This window comes from Lichenostomus cassidix, unplaced genomic scaffold, assembly GCF_008360975.1.
Source record: "Lichenostomus cassidix isolate B80296 unplaced genomic scaffold, HeHo_3.0 HiC_scaffold_34, whole genome shotgun sequence".
NCBI lineage: Eukaryota > Metazoa > Chordata > Aves > Passeriformes > Meliphagidae > Lichenostomus > Lichenostomus cassidix.
Window position 1 is genome coordinate 1,845,517 of NW_028147431.1, and position 20,981 is coordinate 1,866,497.

The window sequence follows — 20,981 nt, forward strand, 5'->3', positions numbered from 1 at the left end:
TTTTTGAGAATTTTGATGAAATTTTGAACATTTTAAAGTCAATTTGGATGAAAATTTTGGGGATTTTCACAGAAATTTGGGGGATTTTGTCGGAATTTCGTGGGAATTCGGGAATTTGGGATTTGGGGATGAAATTTTTGGGCTAAAATTCCCAAATTTTGGGGAATTCCAGCTTCTCCCAGCTGGATTTTGGGTGGAATTCAGGTGGACTTGGGATGAATTTTTGGGATTTTGGGTCAAATTCGAAGCACATTTTTGGGAATTTTGAGGGAAAAAGTCAGGATTTTGGGGAAATTTTGGGATTTGGGATTTTGGGAAAAAAATCCCAAATTTTGGGTGGATTTGGGTGAAATTTATGAGAATTTTGATGAAAATTTGAACATTTTCAAGTCGATTTTGATGGAAATTTGGGGGATTTTGCTGGAATTTCGTGGGAATTTCGGGAATTTGGGATTTCAGGATGAATTTTTTGGGATAAAATTCCCAAATTTTGGGTAGATTTGGGTGAAATTTATGAGAATTTTGATGAAAATTTGAACATTTTCAAGTCGATTTTGATGGAAATTTCGGGGATTTTGCTGGAATTTTGTGGGATTTTCGGGAATTTCGGGAATTTGGGATTTGGGGATGAAATTTTTGGGCTAAAACTCCCAAATTTCGGGTAAATTTTGATGAAATTTATGAGAATTTTGATGAAATTTTGAACATTTTAAAGTCGATTTTGATGGAAATTTTGGGGATTTTGATGGAAATTTGGGGGATTTTGCTGGAATTTCGTGGGAATTTCGGGAATTTCGGGAATTTGGGATTTGGGGATGAAATTTTGGGCTAAAATTCCCAAATTTTGGGGAATTCCAGCCTCTCCCAGCTGGATTTTGGGTGGAATTCAGTTGGATTTGGGATGAATTTTTGGGATTTTGGGTCAAATTCGAAGCACATTTTTGGGAATTTTGAGGGAAAAGTTCAGGATTTTGGGGAAATTTTGGGATTTGGGATTTTGGGAAAAAAAATCCCAAATTTTGGGTGGATTTGGGTGAAATTTATGAGAATTTTGATGAAAATTTGAACATTTTAAAGTCAATTTTGATGGAAATTTGGGGGATTTTGATGGAAATTTGGGGGATTTTGGAGGAAATTTTGGGGATTTTGCTGGAATTTCGTGGGAATTTCGGGAATTTGGGATTTGGGGATGAAATTTTGGGCTAAAACTCCCAAATTTTGGGTGGATTTGGGTGAAATTTATGAGAATTTTGATGAAAATTTGAACATTTTCAAGTCGATTTTGAGGGAAATTTTGGGGATTTTGGAGGAAATTTGGGGGATTTTGCTGGAATTTTGTGGGAATTTCAGGAATTTCGGATTTGGGGATGAAATTTTGGGCTGAAATTCCCGAATTTTGGGGAATTCCAGCCTCTCCCAGGAGCTGAGCAGCCCTGAGCAATCGGCAGAGTTGGATTTGAGCTCCAGAAGCATCCGGTGGGAAATTCCCAAAATCCAGGGAGGATCTCAACTTTCTGCTCTTTTCAAGGTAAAAAATTCCCAAAAATTCCCAAATTTATCCCAAAAAATTCAACCCAGAAGCTCAGGGAGTGAAATTCCCAAGAAATTCGGTTGAAATCCCAAAAAAATCCCCAAAAAAACCCTTAAAATCTGTCATAAGTTTGTCACAGTTTTGTCCCAAATTTGAATTATTCCCAAAAAACCCCAAAAAATCCCAAAATGTCCCAAAAAATCCTCAATGTCCCCAAATCCTTCCAATGTCCCAAATATCCCAAAACTCCCAAATATCCCAAAATATCCCGAAATATCCCAAATCCCCCAACACACCAAACATCCCAAATAACCCAAATATTCCAAAATATCCCAAAATATCCCAAATTTCTCCAAACCTGCTGGCAGCTCTGCCTCAGCTCAGCCCAAATATCCCCAAAAATCCCCAAAAATCCCCAAAATATCCCAAAATAACCGAAATTTCTCAACTCCCCAAACATCCCAAATGCCCCAAATCCTCCCAAAATTCCCAAAATTTTTGATTTTTTCCCGTTTCCAGCTGGAATTTCCATCTCTCCTTTGAGCTTTCAGCCCAAAAATCCCCAAAAATCCCAAAATATCCCAAATTTCTCAACTCCCCAAGTATCCCAAATGCCCCAAATCCTCCCAAAATTCCCAAATTTTTGAATTTTTCCCATTTCCAGCTGGAGTTCTGCTCCCCCAGCCCCTGCTGGCAGCTCAGCCTGAGCTCAGCCCATCTCTCCTTCGAGCTTTCAGCCCAAAAATCCCCAAAAATGCCCAAAATATCCCAAAATATCCCAAATTTCTCAACTCCCCAAGTATCCCAAATGCCCCAAACTTGCTGAAAATTCCCAAATTTTTGATTTTCAGCTGGAATTCTGCTCCCCCAGCCCATCTCTCCTTCGAGCTTTCAGCCCAAAAATCCCCAAAATAACCCAAAATATCCCAAAATCTCCCAAAAAATCCCCAATTTCTCAACTCCCCAAACATCCCAAAGATCCCAAACTTGCTGAAAATTCCCAAATTTTTTATTTTCAGCTGGAATTCACCTCTCCCAGCCCCTGCTGGCAGCTCAGCCTGAGCTCAGCTCATCTCTCCTTCGAGCTTTCAGACCAAAAATCCCCAAAATACCCCAAAATATCCCAAAATATCCCAAATTTCTCGACTCCCCAAGTATCCCAAATGCCCCAAATCCTCCCAAAATTCCCAAATTTTTGAATTTTTCCCATTTTCAGGTGGAGTTCTGCTCCCCCAGCCCCTGCTGGCAGCTCAGCCTGAGCTCAGCCCATCTCTCCTTCGAGCTCCCCAGCCACTCCTGCTCGGGGCTGAGAATTCGGTTTCTGAGGATTTCGGGACCTGCAGGAGCTCCGAGCTCAGCCCAGCGCTGGGTGAGACACCTCAGCCACAGCCAGAATTATGTGCTCAGGCTCTGAGGGGAAATTTGGGGAGAATTCCTGAAAAAATGGGAGAAAATGGCGAAAAAATGGTGGAAAAACAACAAAAAATGGCGAAAAAATGACAAAAAACGGCGAAAAAATGGCTGAGAAATGATGGTTTTTGGTGTTTTTTATTGGAATTTTGGGTGAAAACTGAGTGGGAATTCTGGGATTTTGTGCTTAGAATGGGAAAAATAAAGAGGTGGAAACTCCAAAATTTTGGGAAAAAATTCCCTAAAAAATGGCAAAGAAATGGGAAAAAACGGTGAAAAAACGGCTGAAAATGATGGTTTTTGGTGTTTTTTATTGGAATTTTGGGGCAAACTGGGTGAGACACCTGAGCCACACCCAGAACTACATGCTGAGACTGTGAGGAGAAATTTGGGGATTTTGGGAAAAAATTCCCGAAAAAATGGTGCAAAAATGGAGAAAATTGGTGAAAAAATGACAAAAAACGGCAAAAAAAGGGCTGAGAAATGATGGTTTTTGGTGTTTTTTATTGGAATTTTGGGAGAAAACTGAGTGGGAATTTTGGGATTCTGCACTCAGAAGGTTTAGAGGGAAATAAAGGAGTGGAAAATCCGGAATTTTGGGAATTTTAGGAAAAAATTCCCAGGAAAAACGGCGAAAAAACGGTTGAGAAATGTTTTTTTGGTGTTTTTGATTGCAATTTTGGGGCAAACTGGGTGGGAATTCTCCGAGCTCAGCGCTGGGTGAGACACCTGAGCCACAGCCAGAACTACGTGCTCAGGCTCTGAGGGGAAATTTGGGGGTTTTGGGAAAAAATTCCCAAAAAAACGGCGAAAAAACGACAAAAAATGGTGAAAAAATGACAAAAAACGGCGAAAAAATGGCTGAAAAATGATGGTTTTTGGTGTTTTTTATTGGAATTTTGGGGCAAACTGGGTGGGAATTTTGGGATTCTGTACTCACAAGGTTTAGAGGGAAATAAAGGAGTGGAAAATCCAGAATTTTGGGAATTTTAGGAAAAAATGCCCAGGAAAAACGGCGAAAAAACGGTTGAGAAATGATGTTTTTTTGGTGTTTTTGATTGCAATTTTGGGGCAAACTGGGTGGGAATTCTCCGAGCTCAGCGCTGGGTGAGACACCTGAGCCACAGCCAGAACTACGTGCTCAGGCTCTGAGGGGAAATTTGGGGATTTTGGGAAAAAATTCCCAAAAAAATCCCCCAAAAAATGGCAAAAAAAGGGCGAAAAAATGACAAAAAATGGCGAAAAAATGACAAAAAACGGCGAAAAAATGGTTGAGAAATGATGGTTTTTGGGGTAAACTGGGTGAGACACCTGAGCCACAGTGAGAACTACGTGCTCAGGCTCTGAGGGGAAATTTGGGGGTTTTGGGAAAAAATTCCCGAAAAAACGGCGAAAAAACAACAAAAAATGGAGAAAAAAATGACAAAAAACGGCAAAAAAATGGCTGAGAAATGATGGTTTTTGGTGTTTTTTATTGGACTTTTGGGAGAAACTGGGTGGGAATTTTGGGATTTCGTTCTCATAACATCTGAGAGAAGATAGAATGGAGATTCCAAAATATTTGGGAAATTTGGGAAAAAATTACCAAAAAAACCGGGAAAAAACGGCAAAAAAATGGGAAAAAACAGCTGAGAAATGATGGTTTTTGGTGTTTTTTATTGGAATTTCGGGAGAAAACTGAGTGGGAATTTTGGGATTTTGTGCTTAGAATGGGAAAAATAAAGGGGTGGAAACTCCAAAATTTTGGGAAAATTCCTGAAAAAATGGCGCAAAAATGGAGAAAATCGGAGAAAAAACGGCTGAGAAATGATGGTTTTTGGTGTTTTTTATTGGAATTTTGGGAGAAAACTGAGTGGGAATTTTGGGATTTTGTGCTTAAAAGATTTGGAGGGAAATAAAGGAGTGGAAACGCCAAAATTTTGGGAATTTTGGGAAAAATTCCTGAAAAAACCAGCAAAAAAATGGAGAAAATCGGAGAAAAAACGGCTGAGAAATGATGGCTTTTGGTGTTTTTTATTGGAATTTTGGGCGAAAACTGAGTGGGAATTTTGGGATTCTGCACTCAGAAGGTTTGGAGGGAAATAAAGGAGTGGAAAATCCAGAATTTTGGGAATTTTAGGAAAAAAATTCCTGAAAAAAACATGGAAAAATGGGGGAAAAACAGAGGAAAAATGGCTGAAAAATGATGATTTTTGGTGTTTTTTGTTGGAATTTTGGGAGAAAACTGAGTGGGAATTTTGGGATTTCATTCCCAGAATGTCTGGAAGAAGATAAAGAGGTGGAAACTCAAAATTTTGGGAGATTTGGGAAAAAATTCCCGAAAAAAATGACAAAAAAGTGGAAAAATGGCAAAAAAACGGCTGAGAAATGATGGTTTTTAGTGTTTTTTATTGGAATTTTGGGGGAAAATGGCAAATAAAAGGTGGGAATTTTGGGATTCTGCACTTAAAAGGTTTGGAGGGAAATAAAAGAATGGAAACTCCAGAATTTTGGGAATTTTGGGAAAAAATTCCCGAAAAAAATGTGGAAAAATGACAAAAAAATGGAGCAAAAACGGCTGAAAAATGATGGTTTTTGGTGGTTTTTGTTGGAATTTTGGGAGAAAAATGAGTGAAAATTTTGGGATTTTGTGCTGAAGAACTGAGAGCCTCAGAATTCCGGGAAATTTGGGAAAAAATTCCCCAAAAAATGGGGAAAAATGGAGGAAATGGGAGGAAAAAAGACTCAGAAACGATGGAGATTTTTTGTGATTTTTATTGGAATTTTTGGGGGAAAAAATGAGAAAAAATGAGAAAAACTTGAGTGGGAAGTTTGGGATTTTGGGCTCAGAAGGTGAAGAAATGAGAATTCTGAAATTTGGGGGAAAAAACCCAAAATTAAAAAAAAATTCCCAAAATTAAAGGTTTGGAAATTACAGAATTTTGGGTTTTTTAATTGGAATTTTGGGGTGAAAAATGGGAAAAAAATGGGGAAAAAATGGGAATTTTGGGAATTTCATTCCCAGAATGTCAAGGAGAAAATAAAGGAGAGGAAATTCCAAAATATTTGGGAGAAAATCCCAAAAATTCCCAAAAAAAATTCCCAAAAATGCCAAATTTGGCTTTTTTTAAACTAGGAAAAAAGAAGAATTTTGGGAAAAAATGGGAAAAAAATTGGGAATTTTGGGATTTTGTCTTCAGGAAATCCGGAAGGAAGGAAAATCCCAAAATATTTGGGAGAAAATCCCAAAAATTCCCCAAAAAAATTCCCAAAAATGCCAAATTTGGCTTTTTTTTTAACTGGGAAAAAACAGGAATTTGGGAAAAAAATGGGAAAAAAATGGGAAAAAATCCACAGAATTTTTGGAATTTCATCCTCAGAAAACCTGGAAAGAGAAAAGAAAAGAAAAAATCCCAAATTATTTAAAATAATCCCAAAAAAACCCCAAAATTCATCCAAAAAAAATTCAAATTTTGGGATTTTTTAACAGAAAAAACCCCAAATTTTGGGATAAAAATCCCCAAAAACTACCAAAAAAAGGGGAAATTTTGGATTTTTTCCTGGAAGGTTTGAGATCCCAAAAATTCCCAAAATTTCACCCCAAAAATTCCCAAAATTTCCCAAAAAAATTTTCTCACCTGGAAGTCAAAAGCTGGAGGAGCCAAAAAGATCTTCAGGTTGTTCTGGAAAACTCTGGAAAAATCCCAAATTTTTTTGAGGAATTTTCCCCAAATTTTGGGATTTTCCCAATTTTTTGGGGTTTTTTTCCTAATTTTCTAATATTTTCCCTCAAATTTTGGATTTTTTTCCCCCAAATTTTTAGGTTTTTTTTCCCCAAATATTTGGAATTTTTTGCCCAATTTTGTAATTTTTCCCAAATTTTTGTGGTTTTCCCAATTTTTGGGTTTTTTTCCCTAATTGTCTAATTTTTTTTCCCTAATTTTTAGGATTTTTTTCCTAATTTTTAAGTTTTTTTCTAATATTTTCTCTCAAATTTTGGGTTTTTTCCCAAAATTTTTAGATTTTTTCCCCAAATATTTATCACTTTTGGCCAAATTTTGGGATTTTCCCCCAAATTTTTTTGGTTTTCCCATTTTTTTTCCCAAATATTTGGGGATTTTCCCTGAATTTTGGGTTTTTCCCTCAAATTTTGGGGATTTTCTTTCCACTGAATTTCATTTCTTTTTCACAAATTTTAGGAGTTTTTCCCTAAATCTTTGGGATTTTTCCCAAATTTTGAAAATTTTCCCCCAATTTTTTTTGGGTTTTTTCCCTAATTTTTTTAGGTTTTTCCCAAATTTTTAGATTTTTTCCCAAATTTTGAGATTTTTTCCCCCCAAATTTTGAATTTTTCCCTTAATTTTTGTGATTTTTCCCCAAAATTTTGTGATTTTTTCCCCCAAATTTTGTTATTTTTCCCCAAATTTTTGCATTTTCCCCCCAAATTTTTTCCTTTTCTCCCCAAATTTTACAGTTTTTCACCAAATTTTTTCCTTTTTTCCCCTAATTTTTTCCTTTTTCCCGAAATTTTTGGGTTTTTCCCCCAATTTTTGGGTCTCACCTTGGGGGATTTTGGGTTTTCTTCTTCTTCCTCTTCCTCTTCTTCTTCCATCAAACTCAACCTGAGAGAAAAAATTCCCCAAAAATCCCCAAAATCCCCAAAAATCCCCAAAATTCCACCTAAAAATCCCCAAATTCCCCAAATTCCACCCAAAATTCATCCAGAAACCCCAAAAATCCCCAAAATTTACCCCAAATTTTACCCCAAAATCCACTCAGAGACTCCAAAAATCCCAAAAATTCTTCCCAAAATTTCCCCCAAATTTTTCCCGAATTCCCCAAAAATCGCCTCAAAAATTGCTCCCAAATTGTTCCCAAAATCCCCAAATTCCTCCCAAAATTCCTCCCAATTCTCCCAAAAATATTTGCCTCTAAAATTTCCCCAAAATCCTCAAAAAATTCCCCCAAAAAATCCCAAAATTCCACCCAAAATCCTCAAGAATTTCACTCCAAAATTCCCAAAAAAATCCCCCAAAATGTCCTAAAATCCCCCAAAATTCCCCCAAATTCTCCAAAAATTCCCACCAAATTTGCCTCCAAAATTTCCCCTAAGTTCCCCAAAATTTGCCCCAAAAATTCCCAAATTCCCCCCAAAAATTTCACTCCAAATTCCCCAAAATTCCCCAAAATCCCCCCAAAAAAATCTCCCAAAATTCCCCAAAATCCCCAAGAATTTTACTCCAAATTCATCCAAAATTTCCCCCGAAAATTCCCAAATTCCAAAAAAAATTTTCCCCAAAATTCGCCCCAAGAATTCCCAAAATTCCCCAAAATTCTCCCCAAATTCTTCCCAGAATTCCACCTAATTCTCCCCAAAAAATCCCCCAAAACGTCCCAAAATTCCACCCAAAATCCCCAAGAATTTCACCCAAAATTCCCCCAAAATGTACCTCAAAAATTCCAAAAAAATCCCTCAAAAATCCCAAAATTCTTCCAAAAATTCCACCCGAAATCCCCAAAAATTTCACCCCAAAAATTCCCAGAATTCCACAAAATTTTCCCCAAAATTCTCCCCAAAATTCCCAAATTTTTCTCACCGAGATCCCAAACTCCTCCTGCTGCTGCTGCTGCTTTGAGGGAAAAAAAAGAAAATTGGGAGTTTTGGAGAAAATTCCCAAATTTTTGGGAATTTTTAGGGTTTTTTGGGGATTTTTTTGAGGATTTTTGGTTTATTTTTGGGGATTTTTGGGGATTTTTTGGAGAGGATTTTTGGATTATTTTGGGGGTTTTGGAGAATTTTTTGGAGAGAATTTTTGGTTTATTTTTGGGGAATTTGGAGGTTTTTTTGGATTTTTTGGAGAGAATTTTTGGTTTATTTTTGGGGTTTTTTGGGGGATTTTTTTTGGGATTTTTTGGGGAATTTTTTGGGGTTTTTTTGGGATTCTTTTGGGATTTTTTTGGGAATTTTCTGGGATTCTCTTCAGATTCTTTTGGGATTTTTTGGGGATTTTTTGGGGGAATTTTTTTGATTTTTTTCTATTTTTGGGGATTTTGGGTTTTACAACTTTTGTAGGATTTGGGATTTTGGGATTTCTTTGGGATTTTCTGCATTTTGGGGATTTTTAGGTTTTAGGATTTTGGGATTTCTTTGGGAATTTTTTTTATTTTTTGGGGAAATTTGGGGATATTTTGGGAAATTTTTGTGGAATTTTGGGGGAAATTTTGGGGATTTTTTGGGTTTTGGGGATTTTTTTTTAATTTTTGAGGAATTTTTAGGGTTTTGGGGATTTTTTGGGAATTTTTTATTTTATTTTTGAAATTTTTGGTTTGGGGATTTTTGGGAATTTTTGGGGATTTTTGGGATTCTCTTGATTCTTTGAGGGATTTTGAGGAATTTTTTTGGATTTTTTTTGGGAATTGTTTAGGGATTTTTTGGGAATTTTTGGGGAAAATTTTGGGGATTTTTTAAAACATGTTTGGGATTTTTTGGGAATTTTTGGGGGATTTTTTGGGGATTTTTTGGGAATTTTTGGGGAATTTTTGGGAATGTTTGGAGGATTTTTTTGGGAATTTTTTTGGATTTTTTTTTTTTTGGGGGGAATTTTTTGGGTTTTCCTCTCACCTTTGCAGCTGCACTGAAGATTTCCCAGTTTTGGGTTTAACTTTTGCCAAAGTCGAAGTTAATTTGGGTTTTGGAGGCCAAGGGCTGGATGGGGGAGGAGCTGAAAAAAAAACCAAAATTCACTTTTTTACACCCAAAATTCCTGAATTTCCCCAAAATTCCCAGATTTCCCTCCAATTTGGAATTTCTTCCCCCAAAACTCCCACATTTTCCCTCCAAAATTCAGATTTTTCCCCCAAATTCCCAGATTTTCCCCAAATTCCCAGATTTCCCCCCAAATTTAGGATTTTTTCCCCCAAAATTCAGATTTTTTTCCGCAAAACCCCCCAAAAATTCCCATTTTTCCCCCTAAAAATCCCATTTTTTGCCCCCAAATTCCCATTTTTTCCCCCAAAATTCCCATTTTTCCCCCCAAATTCCCGGATTTTTCCCCCCAAATTCCCATTTTTCCCGAAATCCGGGACTCTCACCCCATTTCCTGGCTCTCTTGGCCGCCGGAGCTCCCTTGGGGCTCCCAGGAGCTTCCAGAGATTTGCGATAAACCAGCAGAGCAGGAAAATCCCCAAAATCCCCCAAATCTGCCCCAGAATGAGTCCCGGAATTCCCCAAATTCCCCAAATTCCCGAAATTCCCGGAATTCCCGGAATTCCCGAGGCGGCGCCGGCGGCAGCTGCGATCCAGGAGGGAGAGGCTGGAAAATAATGGGGAAAATAATGGGAAAAATGGGAAAAATAATTGGGAAAAATGGGGAAAATTGGGAAAAATGGGAAAAATGGAAAAAAGGGGAAAATGGGAAAAAAATGGGAAAAATGGGAAAAATGGGAATAATGGGGAAAATGAGGAAAAAATGGGAAAAATAATGGGGAAAATAATGGGGAAAATGGGAAATGGAAAAAAAAGGGAAAAAATAGGGAAAATGGGAAAAATGGGAAAAAGTGGGAAAAAAAGGGAAAATGGGAAAAAAATGGGAAAAATGGGAAAAAATGGGAGAAATGGGGAAATGGAGAAAAGGGGAAAAATGGGGAAATTGGGAAAAAATGTGAGAAAATGGGAATAGTTGGGGAAAATGGGGAAAATGGGAAAAAATGGGGAAAAAATGGGAAAATAGGAAAAATTTTAAAATGGGAAAAATGGGAAATGGAGAAAAATGGGAAAAATAGGGAAAAATGGGGAAATTTGAAAAAGGGGGGAAAAAGGAGGAAAATGGAAAAATGGGGAAAATGGGAATAATGGAGAAAAATGGGGAAAAAATGGGAAAAATAATGGGGAAAATTGGGGAAATTGGGATGAAAATGGGATGAAAATGGGGAAAAATGGGGAAATGGAAAGAAAAGGGAAAAAATGGGGAAAATGGGAAAAAATGGGAAAAGTGGGGAAAAAAGGAAAAATGGGAAAAATAGGGAAAAATGGGAAGAATGAGAAAATTGGGAAAAAAGGGAAAATGAGAAAAATAGGGAAAAATGGGGAAAAAATGGGGAAATTGGGAAAAATGGGGAAAAATGGGATGAAAATGGGAATAATGGGGAAAATGGGGAAAAAATGGGAAAAAATAATGGGAAAATGGGGAAATGGAAAGAAAAGGGAAAAAATGTGGAAAATGGGAAAAAATGGGAAAAGTGGAAAAAAAAGGGAAAATGGGAAAAATGGAAAAAAGGGGAAAATGGGAAAAAAATGGGAAAAATTGGAAAATAGAAAAGAGGGGAAAAATGGGGAAATTGGGAAAAAATGTGAGAAAATGGGAATAATTGGGGAAAATGGGGAAAATGAGAAAAAATGGGAAAAAATGGGGAAAATGGGAAAAATAGGGAAAAATGGAGAAAAATGGGAAAATGGGAAAAAATGGGAAGAATGGGAATTTAGGAAAAAATGGGAAAAATGGGGAAAAAAGGGGAAAAATGGGGAAATTTGAAAAATGAGGAAATGGGGAAAAATGGGGAAAATGAGAGAAAAATGGGGAAAAATGAGGAGAAATCAGGAGAAATGGGAGAAAAAGGGAAAAAATGGGGGAAAAAGGGGAAAATGGGAGAATGAAAAAATGGGGAAAAAAATGGGGAATTTGGGAAAAAATGGGGAAAAATGGGGAAAAAAGGAAAATAGGGATAATGGGGAAAATGAGAATTTGGGAAAAATGGGGAAAAATAGGGAAATTTGGGAGGAAAATGAATGAAATTGACACAAAATTTGACCCAAAAATTCCCAAAATTTGAGCCAAAAATTTGATCCTAAAATTCTCAAAATCCCTAAATTTTCCCCGCAAAATTCCCAAATTTTCCCCCCAAATCCACAAATTTCCCTGAAAATTCCCCCAAAATTCCCAAATTATCCCAAAATTCCTCCCCAAATTTCCCCCAAAATCCCAAAATTCCCCAAAATTTCCCTAAATTTCTCCCCAAATTTCCCCAAATTTTCCCCAAAATTCTCCCAATTTCCCCCAAAACCCTCCAAATTTCCCCAAATTTTCCCCCAAAATCCCCAAATTTTCCCTCAATTCCCATTTTCCCCAAAATTTCCCCCAAAATCCCCTCCAAAATTCCCAAATTTCCCCCAAAATTTCACCCAAACCTCCCAAATTTTCCCCAAATTTCCCCCAAAATCCCAAAATTCCCCCAAATTTTCCCCAAAATTCCCAAATTTCACTCAGAATTCTCCAAAATTCCCCAAATTTTCCCCCAAAATTTGCAAATTTCCCCCAAATTTTCCCCCAAAATCCCCAAATTTCCCCAAAATTCCCCAATTCCTCACAGCAGAGCTCGGTCAGCGCTCAGCAGCCTCGGAGAGAATTCGCTGAGAATTTCCAAAAAAGGCAAATTTAGGGCAGAAAATTCCCCAAATTCCCCAAATTCCCCAAATTCCAACTCCTGGGGAAGCTGCAGGGAGAACTCGATTCCTTCGCTGAGAAAAAAAAATACAAAATTTAATCAAAAAATCTCAAAATTCCCAAAAATTCCCAAAAATTCCCCCAAAAAATTCACTGAAAATGGTGAAATTCCAAAAAAAATTCACTGAAAAATAGAAAAATTCCCAAAAAATTCCCATAAAATTCAACCAAAATCCACCAAAATTCACTCAAATTGACACAGAATTTACTCAAGAATCAAAATTGCCCAAAAATTCCCCAAAAAATACACTGAAAATCCTGAAATTCCCAAAAAATCCCCAAAAATCCCCCAAAAATTCCCAAAAATCCCCAAAAAACCCCAAAATTTCCTCCCAAAAAACCTCCCAGAAAAACCTCCCAAAAATCCCAAAATTCCCCAAAATATTCCCCAAAAATTCCCCAAAATATTCCCCAAAAATCCCAAAATATCCCAAAATTCCAAATGCCAAAAAATTCAAAAAATTTCCAAAAATTCCCAAAATTCCAAAATTCAAAAAATTCCAAAAATTCCCAAAATTTCCAAAAATTCCCAAATTCTAAAATTTCAAAAATTAAAAAAATTAACAAAATTTAAAAATTAAAAAATTTCAAAATTAAAAATTTTAAAAATTTTAAAAAAAAAAATCCCAAAATTCCCCAAAAAATTCCCAAAATTCCCCAAAAATCCCAAAAAATTCCCAAATTTCCCCAAATTTCCCCAAATTTCCCCAAAAATAAAAAAAAAAATTTAAAAATATTAAAAAAAATTTTCTTAAATCCCAAAAAAATCCCAAAAAATTCCCAAAAATTCTCCAAAAATCCCCCAAAAAATCCCCAAAAATCCCAAAAAAACTCCCAAAAATTCCCAAAATTTCCCCAAATTCCCCAAAAATTCCCCAAATTTCCCAAATTTCCCCCCAAATTCCCCACCTGTGGAGCTGCAGCAGCGCCTGGCGATTCCGGAGGTGTTGAAGACTAAAAAATTGGGAGAATTTCCTCCCCAAGTCCCGAATTTCCTGGAATTCCGGCAGCTCTCGGATCTCAGGGCCTTGCTGGAGGAGCAGCTCCGAGAAAAGCTGGGAAAAGAGGAGATTTTGGGAGAATTTAGGAGAATTTGGGGAAAATTTGGGAAAAAATTGGGGAAATTTGGGGGAAATTTGGGGAAATTTGGGAGAAATTTGGGAGAAATTTGGGGAAATTTGGGAGAAATTTGGGAGAATTTGGGGAAAAGTTCATGGAAAAGTTGCAAAAAAATAATGAAAGTTTGAAAAAAAAACCGAAAATTTGCAAAAAATTCCCAAAAATTCATAGAAATTTTCCCAAAATTCCCCAAAAAAATCCCCCAAAATCACCAAAAAAACCCAAAAAATCCCCCAAAATATCCCCAAAAACTCCCAAAAATATCCCTCAAAAAACCCCAAATTCCCCAGAAATTCCCAGATTTTCCCCAAATTCCCAGAATTTTCCCGAATTCCCTGGAAAACCTCCCTAAACCCCCCAAAAAAATCCCCAAAAAACCCCAAAAAATCTCAAAAAATGCCCCAAAAATCCCAAAAAAATCCCCAAAAAACCCCAAATTTCCCCAAAATTCCCGAATTTCCCCAAAATTCCCAGAAATTTCCTGAATTCCCAAAAAAATCTCCTAAAAATAACCAAAAAAAACCCAAAAAAATCTCAAAAAATGCCCCAAAAATCCCCAAAAAATCCCAAAAAAATCCCCAAAAAACCCCAAATTTCCCAAAAATTCCCAAATTTCCCCCAAAATTCCCAATTTTCCCACCTGTTTGAGGCTGAGCAGGACAGTCTGAGCCCACTGGGTTCTGCTGAGCTCTCGAGTTCCTCGCAGAGTCTCGCGGATGATGTCACCATAATCCCCGAAAAACTGGGAAAAAATCCCCCAAAAAATTCCCAAAACATTCCCAAAAAATCACCCAAATATTCCCTGACTTCAAAGAATTCCAAAAATCCCAACTTTTCCCCCCAAATTCCCATTTTTTCCCCTAAAATTCTCTTTTTTCTCACCAAAAATTCCCATTTTTCCCCCTAAAACTCCCATTTTCTTTCTCCTAAAAGCCACAATTTTTCCCCCAAAATTCCCATTTTTTATCCCTAAAAATCCCAATTTTTTTCCCCCTATAATTCCCATTTTTCCACCCAAAAATTCCCAAATTTCCCCACCGCAGCGTCTCGCGGATGATGTCACCATAATCCCCGAAAAACTGGAAAAAAATCCCCAAAAAATTCCCCAAAAATTCCCTGAATTCACAAAATTTAAAAAAAAACCAAATTCCCAAGTTTCCCCCCAGATTTCCCACTTTTTCCCCCCAAAAATTTGCATTTTTCCCCTAAAATTCTCTTTTTTTCTCAACAAAAATTCCCATTTTTTCCCCTAAAATTCCCAATTTTTCTCCCCAAAAAAATTCCCATTTTTCCCCCCAAAACTCTGGAATTTTCCAACTGATTTTCCCCCGAAAATTTTCATTATTTTCCTTCTAAAATTCCCGATTTTTCCCCCAAAATTCCCGAATTTCCCCACTGCAGCATCTCGCGGATGATGTCACCATAATCCCCAAAAAACTGGAAAAAAATCCCCCAAAAAATTCCCAAAACATTCCCAAAAAATCATCCAAATTCACAGAATTCAAAAAAACCCCAAATTCCCAAACTTTCCCCTTGAATTTCCCTAAAATTTCCCATTTTTCCCCTAAAATTCGGTTTTTTCCTCCTAAAATCCCCAATTTTTCTCACCAAAAATTCCCATTTTTCCGCCTAAAATTCCCATTTTTCCCCCCAAAATTTCATCCAAAATTCCCATTTTTATCTCTAAAATTCTCATTTTTCCTCCTAAAAATCCCCAATTTTTTTCCCCAATTTTCCCAAATTCCCGTTTTTTCTCCCCAAACCCACCTTGCAGAAATATTTGAAGACCTCAGCAGCTGCTGGGATTTCTTAGGATTTTCCCAAATTCCCATTTTTTCCCCTAAAAATCACTTTTTCCCCCCTAAAATTCACTTTTTTCCTCCTAAATCTCCATTTTTCCTCCTAAAATTCTCATTTTTCCTCCAAAAGTCTCATTTTTTCTCACCAAAAATTCACTTTTTTCCCCCTAAAATTCACATTTTTTCACCCAAAATCCCCATTTTTTCACCCAAAATCCTCTTTTTTTCTCCCAGATTTTTTCCTAAACTCCCAGATTTCTCTCCAAATTCCCAATTTTCCCAAATTCCCATTTTTTCTCCCCAAACCCACCTTGCAGTAATATTTGAACACCTCAGCAGCTGCTGGGATTTCCAGGATTTTCTCAAATTCCCATTTTTCCTCCAAAATTCTCATTTTTCCTCCAAATTTCTCATTTTTCTCTGAAAATTCTCTTTTTTTCTCACCAAAAATTCACATTTTTCCCCCTAAAATCCTCATTTTTTCACCTCAAATCCTCATTTTTTCACCCAAAATCCCCATTTTTGCTCCTAAAAATCCCAAAATTTTTCCCCAAATTCCCAATTTTCCCAAATTCCCGTTTTTTCCCCCAAACCCACCTTGCAGTAATATTTCAACACCTCAGCAGCTGCTGGCATTTCCAGGATTTTCCCAAATTCCCATTTGTTCCCCTAAAATTCCCATTTTTCTCCTAAAATTCCCATTTTTCCTCCTAAAATCCTCATTTTTTCACCTAAAATCCTCATTTTTTCACCGAAAAATCCCCAATTTTTCCCCAATTTTCCCAAATTCCCGTTTTTTCTCCCCAAACCCACCTTGCAGTAATATTTGAAGACCTCAGCAGCTGCTGGGATTTCCAGGATTTTCCCAAATTCCCATTTTTTTCCCCTAAAATTCACTTTTTTTTCCTCCAAAATTTACATTTTTCCTAAAATTTACATTTTTCCTCCTAAAATTCACTTTTTTCCTCCAAAACTCCTGAAATTCCCGAAAGTCAGAATTCCCATTTTTCCCCTAAAATTCACTTTTTTTTCCTCTAAAATTCACATTTTTCCTCCTAAAATCTTCATTTTTTCACCTAAAATCCCCATTTTTTCACCAAAAAATCCCAATTTTTTCCCCAATTTTCCCAAATCCCCATTTTTTTCCCCTAAAAATCACTTCTTTTTCCTCCAAAATTCCCATTTTTCCTCCTAAAATTCCCATTTTTTCACCCAAAATCCCCATTTTTCTTCCTAAAAATCCCCAATTTTTTTCCCCAATTTTCCCAAATTCCCGTTTTTTCTCCCCAAACCCACCTTGCAGTAATATTTGAACACCTCAGCAGCTGCTGGGATCTCCAGGATTTTCCCAAATTCCCATTTGTTCCCCTAAAATTCACTTTTTTTTCCTCCAAAATTTACATTTTCCCTAAAATTTACATTTTTCCTCCTAAAATTCACTTTTTTCCCTCCAAAATTCACATTTTTTTCCTCCAAAATTCATATTTTTTCCCCTAAAATCCCCATTTTTTCACCGAAAATCCTCATTTTTTCACCAAAAATCCTCATTTTTCCTCCTAAAAATCCCCAATTTTCCCCAATTTTCCCAAATTCCCGTTTTTCCCCCTAAAATTCTCCTTTTTTCCCTCTAAAATTCACATTTTTCCTCCTAAAATCCTCATTTTTCCTCCTAAAATCCCCATTTTTTCACCCAAAACCCCCATTTTTTCACCCAAAATCCCCATTTTTTCACCCAAAATCCCCATTTTTTCACCAAAAAATCCCCAATTTTTTCCCCAATTTTCCCAAATTCCCGTTTTTTCTCCCCAAACCCACCTTGCAGTAATATTTGAAGACCTCAGCAGCTGCTGGGATTTCCAGAATTCCCTGCAGGAGAAGTTTGCAGAACCCAGCGAGGAGCAAACGGCGCCGGTGCAGAGCCTCGATCCCAAATTCTGCACATTTTTAGGGAATTTTGGGGAAAATTCAGGAATTTCAGGAGGTTTGGGAATGTGGAGGATGAAAAAAAACCAAAAAAACCCAAAAAAACCCAAAAAGAGCCAAAAAAAAGGCCAAAAAAAGAACAAAAAACAGCAAAAAAAGCGACAAAAAATCCCAAAAAATTCCCGAAAAATCCCCAAGAAATTCCAAAAAATTCCCAAAAAATTCCAAAAAAATTCCAAACAATTCCTCTGAAAAATCCCAAAGGAATTCCCCCCAAAAATTTGGGAATTTTGGGGAATTTTCAGGAATTTCAGGAGGTTTGGGAATGTGACATTAATGGCGGATGAAAAAAAAATACAAAAAAAGCAAAAAAAAAAGCTAAAAAAAGAACAAAAAACAGAAAAAAAATCCCCAAAAAATTCCCCAAAATCCCCCAAAAATTCCCAAATTTTTTTCTCACCTTCATCCTGGGAATTTTGCTGGTTTTCCTCCCGAAACACCAGATCAGTCAGAGCTGCAGCCAAATCCCCAAAAATCCCTCAAAAATCCCAGAAAAAACCCCAAAAAATCCTCCAAAAATCTCAAAAAAATCCCCAAAAATTCTCCAAAAAATCCACAAAAAATCAACAAAAAAATTCCGAAAAAATCTCCAAAAAATCCCCCAAAACCCCAAATAAATCAACATATAATATCCAAAAATCAAACAAAAAATCAACGAAAAAAAGCAAAAAATTGAAAAAAATTGGACAAAAGAGCAGAAAAAATTGCAAAAAAAGCAGAAAAATTCCTAAAAAATTCTCCAAAATTCCCCAAAAGTTCCCGAAAAAATCCACCAAAAATCCCTGAAAAATCTCAAATAAATCAACAAAAAATGAACAAAAAAAAATCAACAAAAAATAGCAAAAAAATTCGAAAAAAATCATTAAAAAATGGAAAAAAAATCCTAAAAATTCCCAAAAAATCCCCAAAAATTCCCCAAAAATTCCCCAATTTTTCCTCACCTTCATCCTGGGAATTCTGCTGGTTTTCCTCCCGGAACACCAGATCAGTCAGAGCTGCAGCCAAATCCCATAAAATCCCTCCAAAATCCCAGAAAAAACCCAAAAATCCTCCAAAAATCTCCAAAAAATCCAAAAAAAATCTCCAAAAAACCTCCAAAAACATCCCCAAAAAATACCAAAAAATCTCCCAAAAATCCCTGAAAAATCTCAAATAAATCAACAAAAAATCAAACAAAAAAATCAACAAAAGTAGCAAAAAAATTCGAAAAAAATCATTAAAAATTCAAAAAAAAAATCCTAAAAATTAGCTAAAAATTCCCAAAAATCCCCAAAAAATTCCCCAAAAATTCCACAAAAAATTCCACAAAAATCCCTGAAAAATCTCAAATAAATCAACAAAAAAATCAACAAAAAACCAACAAAAACCAGCAAAAAATTAGAAAAAAATCATTAAAAAATCTTTAAAAAATCCTAAAAATTCCCCAAAAATTCCCAAAATTTCCCCAAAAATTCCCAAAAAATTCCCAAAAATCCCTGAAAAATCTCAAATAAATCAACAAAAAAAATCAACAAAAAACCAAAACCAGCAAAAAAAATTGGAAAAAAATCATTAAAAAAATCTAAAAAAAATCCTAAAAATTCTCAAAAAATCCCCAAAATTCCCCCAAAAATTCCCCAATTTTTCCTCACCTTCATCTTGGGAATTTTGCTGGTTTTCCTCCCGGAACACCAGATCAGTCAGAGCTGCAGCCAGCTGGGACTGCAGTTCAGCATCAGCAGAAATTCGGATTTTCTCCATGGGGAGTCCAGGGCCGAGCAGCACCAGCAGGTCACTGACTGCCAGAAATGCCTTTTTGGGGGAAAAAAAACAGAATTTGGGGAAAAACAGAGAAATTCTGGGAGAAAAAATGGGAATTTTAGGGGAAAAAATGGGAATTTTAGGAGGAAAAATGAAGATTTTAGGTGAAAAAATGAAGATTTTAGGAGAAAAAATGGGAAAAAAATGAGGATTTTAGGTGAAAAAATGGGAATTTTAGGTGGAAAAATGGAAATTTTAGGAGGAAAAATGGGAAAAAAAAGAGAATTTTAGGACCAAAAATGGGAATTTTAGGAGAAAAAAATGTGGATTTTAAGGGGAAAACCCAGGAATTTTAGGAGAAAAAAATCAAGAATTTTGGGATGATTTTTTGGGAGTTTTTGGGCTGAGCAGCACCAGCAGGTCACTGACTGCCAGAAATGCCTTTTTGGGGGAAAAAAACAGAATTTGGGGAAAAACAGAGAAATTCTGGGAGTTCTGGGAGAAAAAATGGGAATTTTAGGTGGAAAAATGGTGAAAAAATGAGGATTTGAAGGAAAAAATGAGGATTTTAAGAGGAAAAATGGTGAAAAAAATGAGGATTTGAAGAAAAAAAATGAGGATTTTAGAGGAAAAAATTTGGGAGACTTTAAGGAAAAATATGGGGGAAAATGGGAATTTTAGGGGAAAAAAATGAGGATTTTAGGGGAAAAAAAGAAGATTTTGGGTGAAAAAATGAAGATTTTAGGGGGAAAAACAGGGAAAAATTGGGAATTTTAGGAGAAAAAAATGGGAATTTTAAGGGGAAAAACCAGGAATTTTAGGGGGAAAAAATCAGGAATTTTGGGATGAAAAAATGGGAATTTGGGAGGATTTTTTGGGGAGTTTTTGGGCCGAGCAGCACCAGCAGGTCACTGAGAGCCAGGAATGCCTTTGGGGGGAAAAAACGGGAATTTGGGGAAAATTGGGAATTTTAGGTGAAAAAAATGGGAATTCTAGGAGGAAAAATAAAGATTTTAGATGAAAAAATACAGATTTTAGGTGGAAAAAATTAAGATTTTAGGAGAAAAAAAGGGAATTTTAAGTGGAAAAATGAGAATTTGAGGGGGAAAAATGAGGATTTTAGGGGGAAAAATCTGGGAGAATTTTAAGGAAAAAATGGGAATTTTAAGGGCAAAATGCAGTAATTTTAGGAGAAAAAATCCCCAAAAATCCCAAAATTATCCCAAAAAAACCCCAAAAATCCCAAAATTATTCCTGAAAAAAAATCCCAGAGTTATCTAAAAAAATCTCAAAAAACCCCAAAATTATCCCCAGAAAATCCCCAAAAATCCCAGAATTATCCAAAACATCCCAAAAAAATCCCCAAAATCCCCAAATTATCCCCAAAATCCCCAAATTTTCCAAAAAAACCCCAAAAATCCAATAATTATTCCCAAAAATATCTCAAAAAACCCCAAAATTATCCCTAAAAACCTCAAAATTATCCCCAAAAAATCCTTAAAAATCCCCAAATTACCCCAAAATTTTCCCTAAAAATACCAAATTATCCCAAAAAAATCCCAAAATTATCCCAAAAATCCCCAAATTATCTCAAGAAATCCCAAAATTATCTCCAAAAAAACCCCAAAATCCAAGAATTATCAAAGAAATCTCAAAAAAAAACCCCAAAATTATCCCAAAAAATTCCCGAAAAATCCCAAAATTATCCCAAAAATCCCAAAATTCCCAAATTTTTCCAAAATCCCCAAATTCCCACCTTTTCTCTCACATCAGGGTTGAGGTGATTCAGGAAATTTTGGCACAAAGAGAGGAAAGAAGAAACTCTGGAGTGAAAATCCTGAAGGATTTCCTGGGAAAAATGGGAATTTTGAGAAATTTTGGGGATTTTGGGGAATTTTGGGGAATTTTGGGAATTTTTGG

At 36.1% G+C, this 20,981-nt stretch overlaps 1 protein-coding gene and 1 long non-coding RNA gene across 3 annotated transcripts in view; both read right to left on the reverse strand.

Moving 5' to 3' along the window:
- Nucleotides 1-5,534: 5,534 nt before the first annotated feature.
- Nucleotides 5,535-10,132, reverse strand: LOC146423127 (uncharacterized). 2 transcript variants are annotated; one of them, XR_014847706.1, is made up of 6 exons: nucleotides 10,013-10,132; nucleotides 9,543-9,642; nucleotides 8,518-8,550; nucleotides 7,482-7,542; nucleotides 6,559-6,613; nucleotides 5,535-6,305 (listed from the first exon to the last, which is right to left on the reverse strand). It is a non-coding gene; the product is annotated as an uncharacterized LOC146423127 (long non-coding RNA). The 2 variants fall into 2 exon arrangements; XR_014847705.1 differs by having other exon boundaries at nucleotides 5,537-6,305; nucleotides 8,518-8,547.
- A 10-nt stretch (nucleotides 10,133-10,142) lies between these two features.
- LOC146423128 (cohesin subunit SA-3-like) overlaps nucleotides 10,143-20,981 on the reverse strand; it is a gene marked incomplete at its 3' end in the record, with an annotated part of 45,148 nt that continues 34,309 nt past the window's right edge. The window contains exons 24-30 of the mRNA XM_085045144.1: nucleotides 20,818-20,910; nucleotides 18,953-19,112; nucleotides 17,154-17,272; nucleotides 14,180-14,281; nucleotides 13,330-13,475; nucleotides 12,285-12,434; nucleotides 10,143-10,233 (exon numbers count right to left, since the gene is read on the reverse strand). Of these exons, the coding sequence (XP_084901270.1) occupies nucleotides 10,143-10,233; nucleotides 12,285-12,434; nucleotides 13,330-13,475; nucleotides 14,180-14,281; nucleotides 17,154-17,272; nucleotides 18,953-19,112; nucleotides 20,818-20,910 (861 nt within the window). The remainder of the gene's footprint in view (nucleotides 10,234-12,284; nucleotides 12,435-13,329; nucleotides 13,476-14,179; nucleotides 14,282-17,153; nucleotides 17,273-18,952; nucleotides 19,113-20,817; nucleotides 20,911-20,981) is intronic.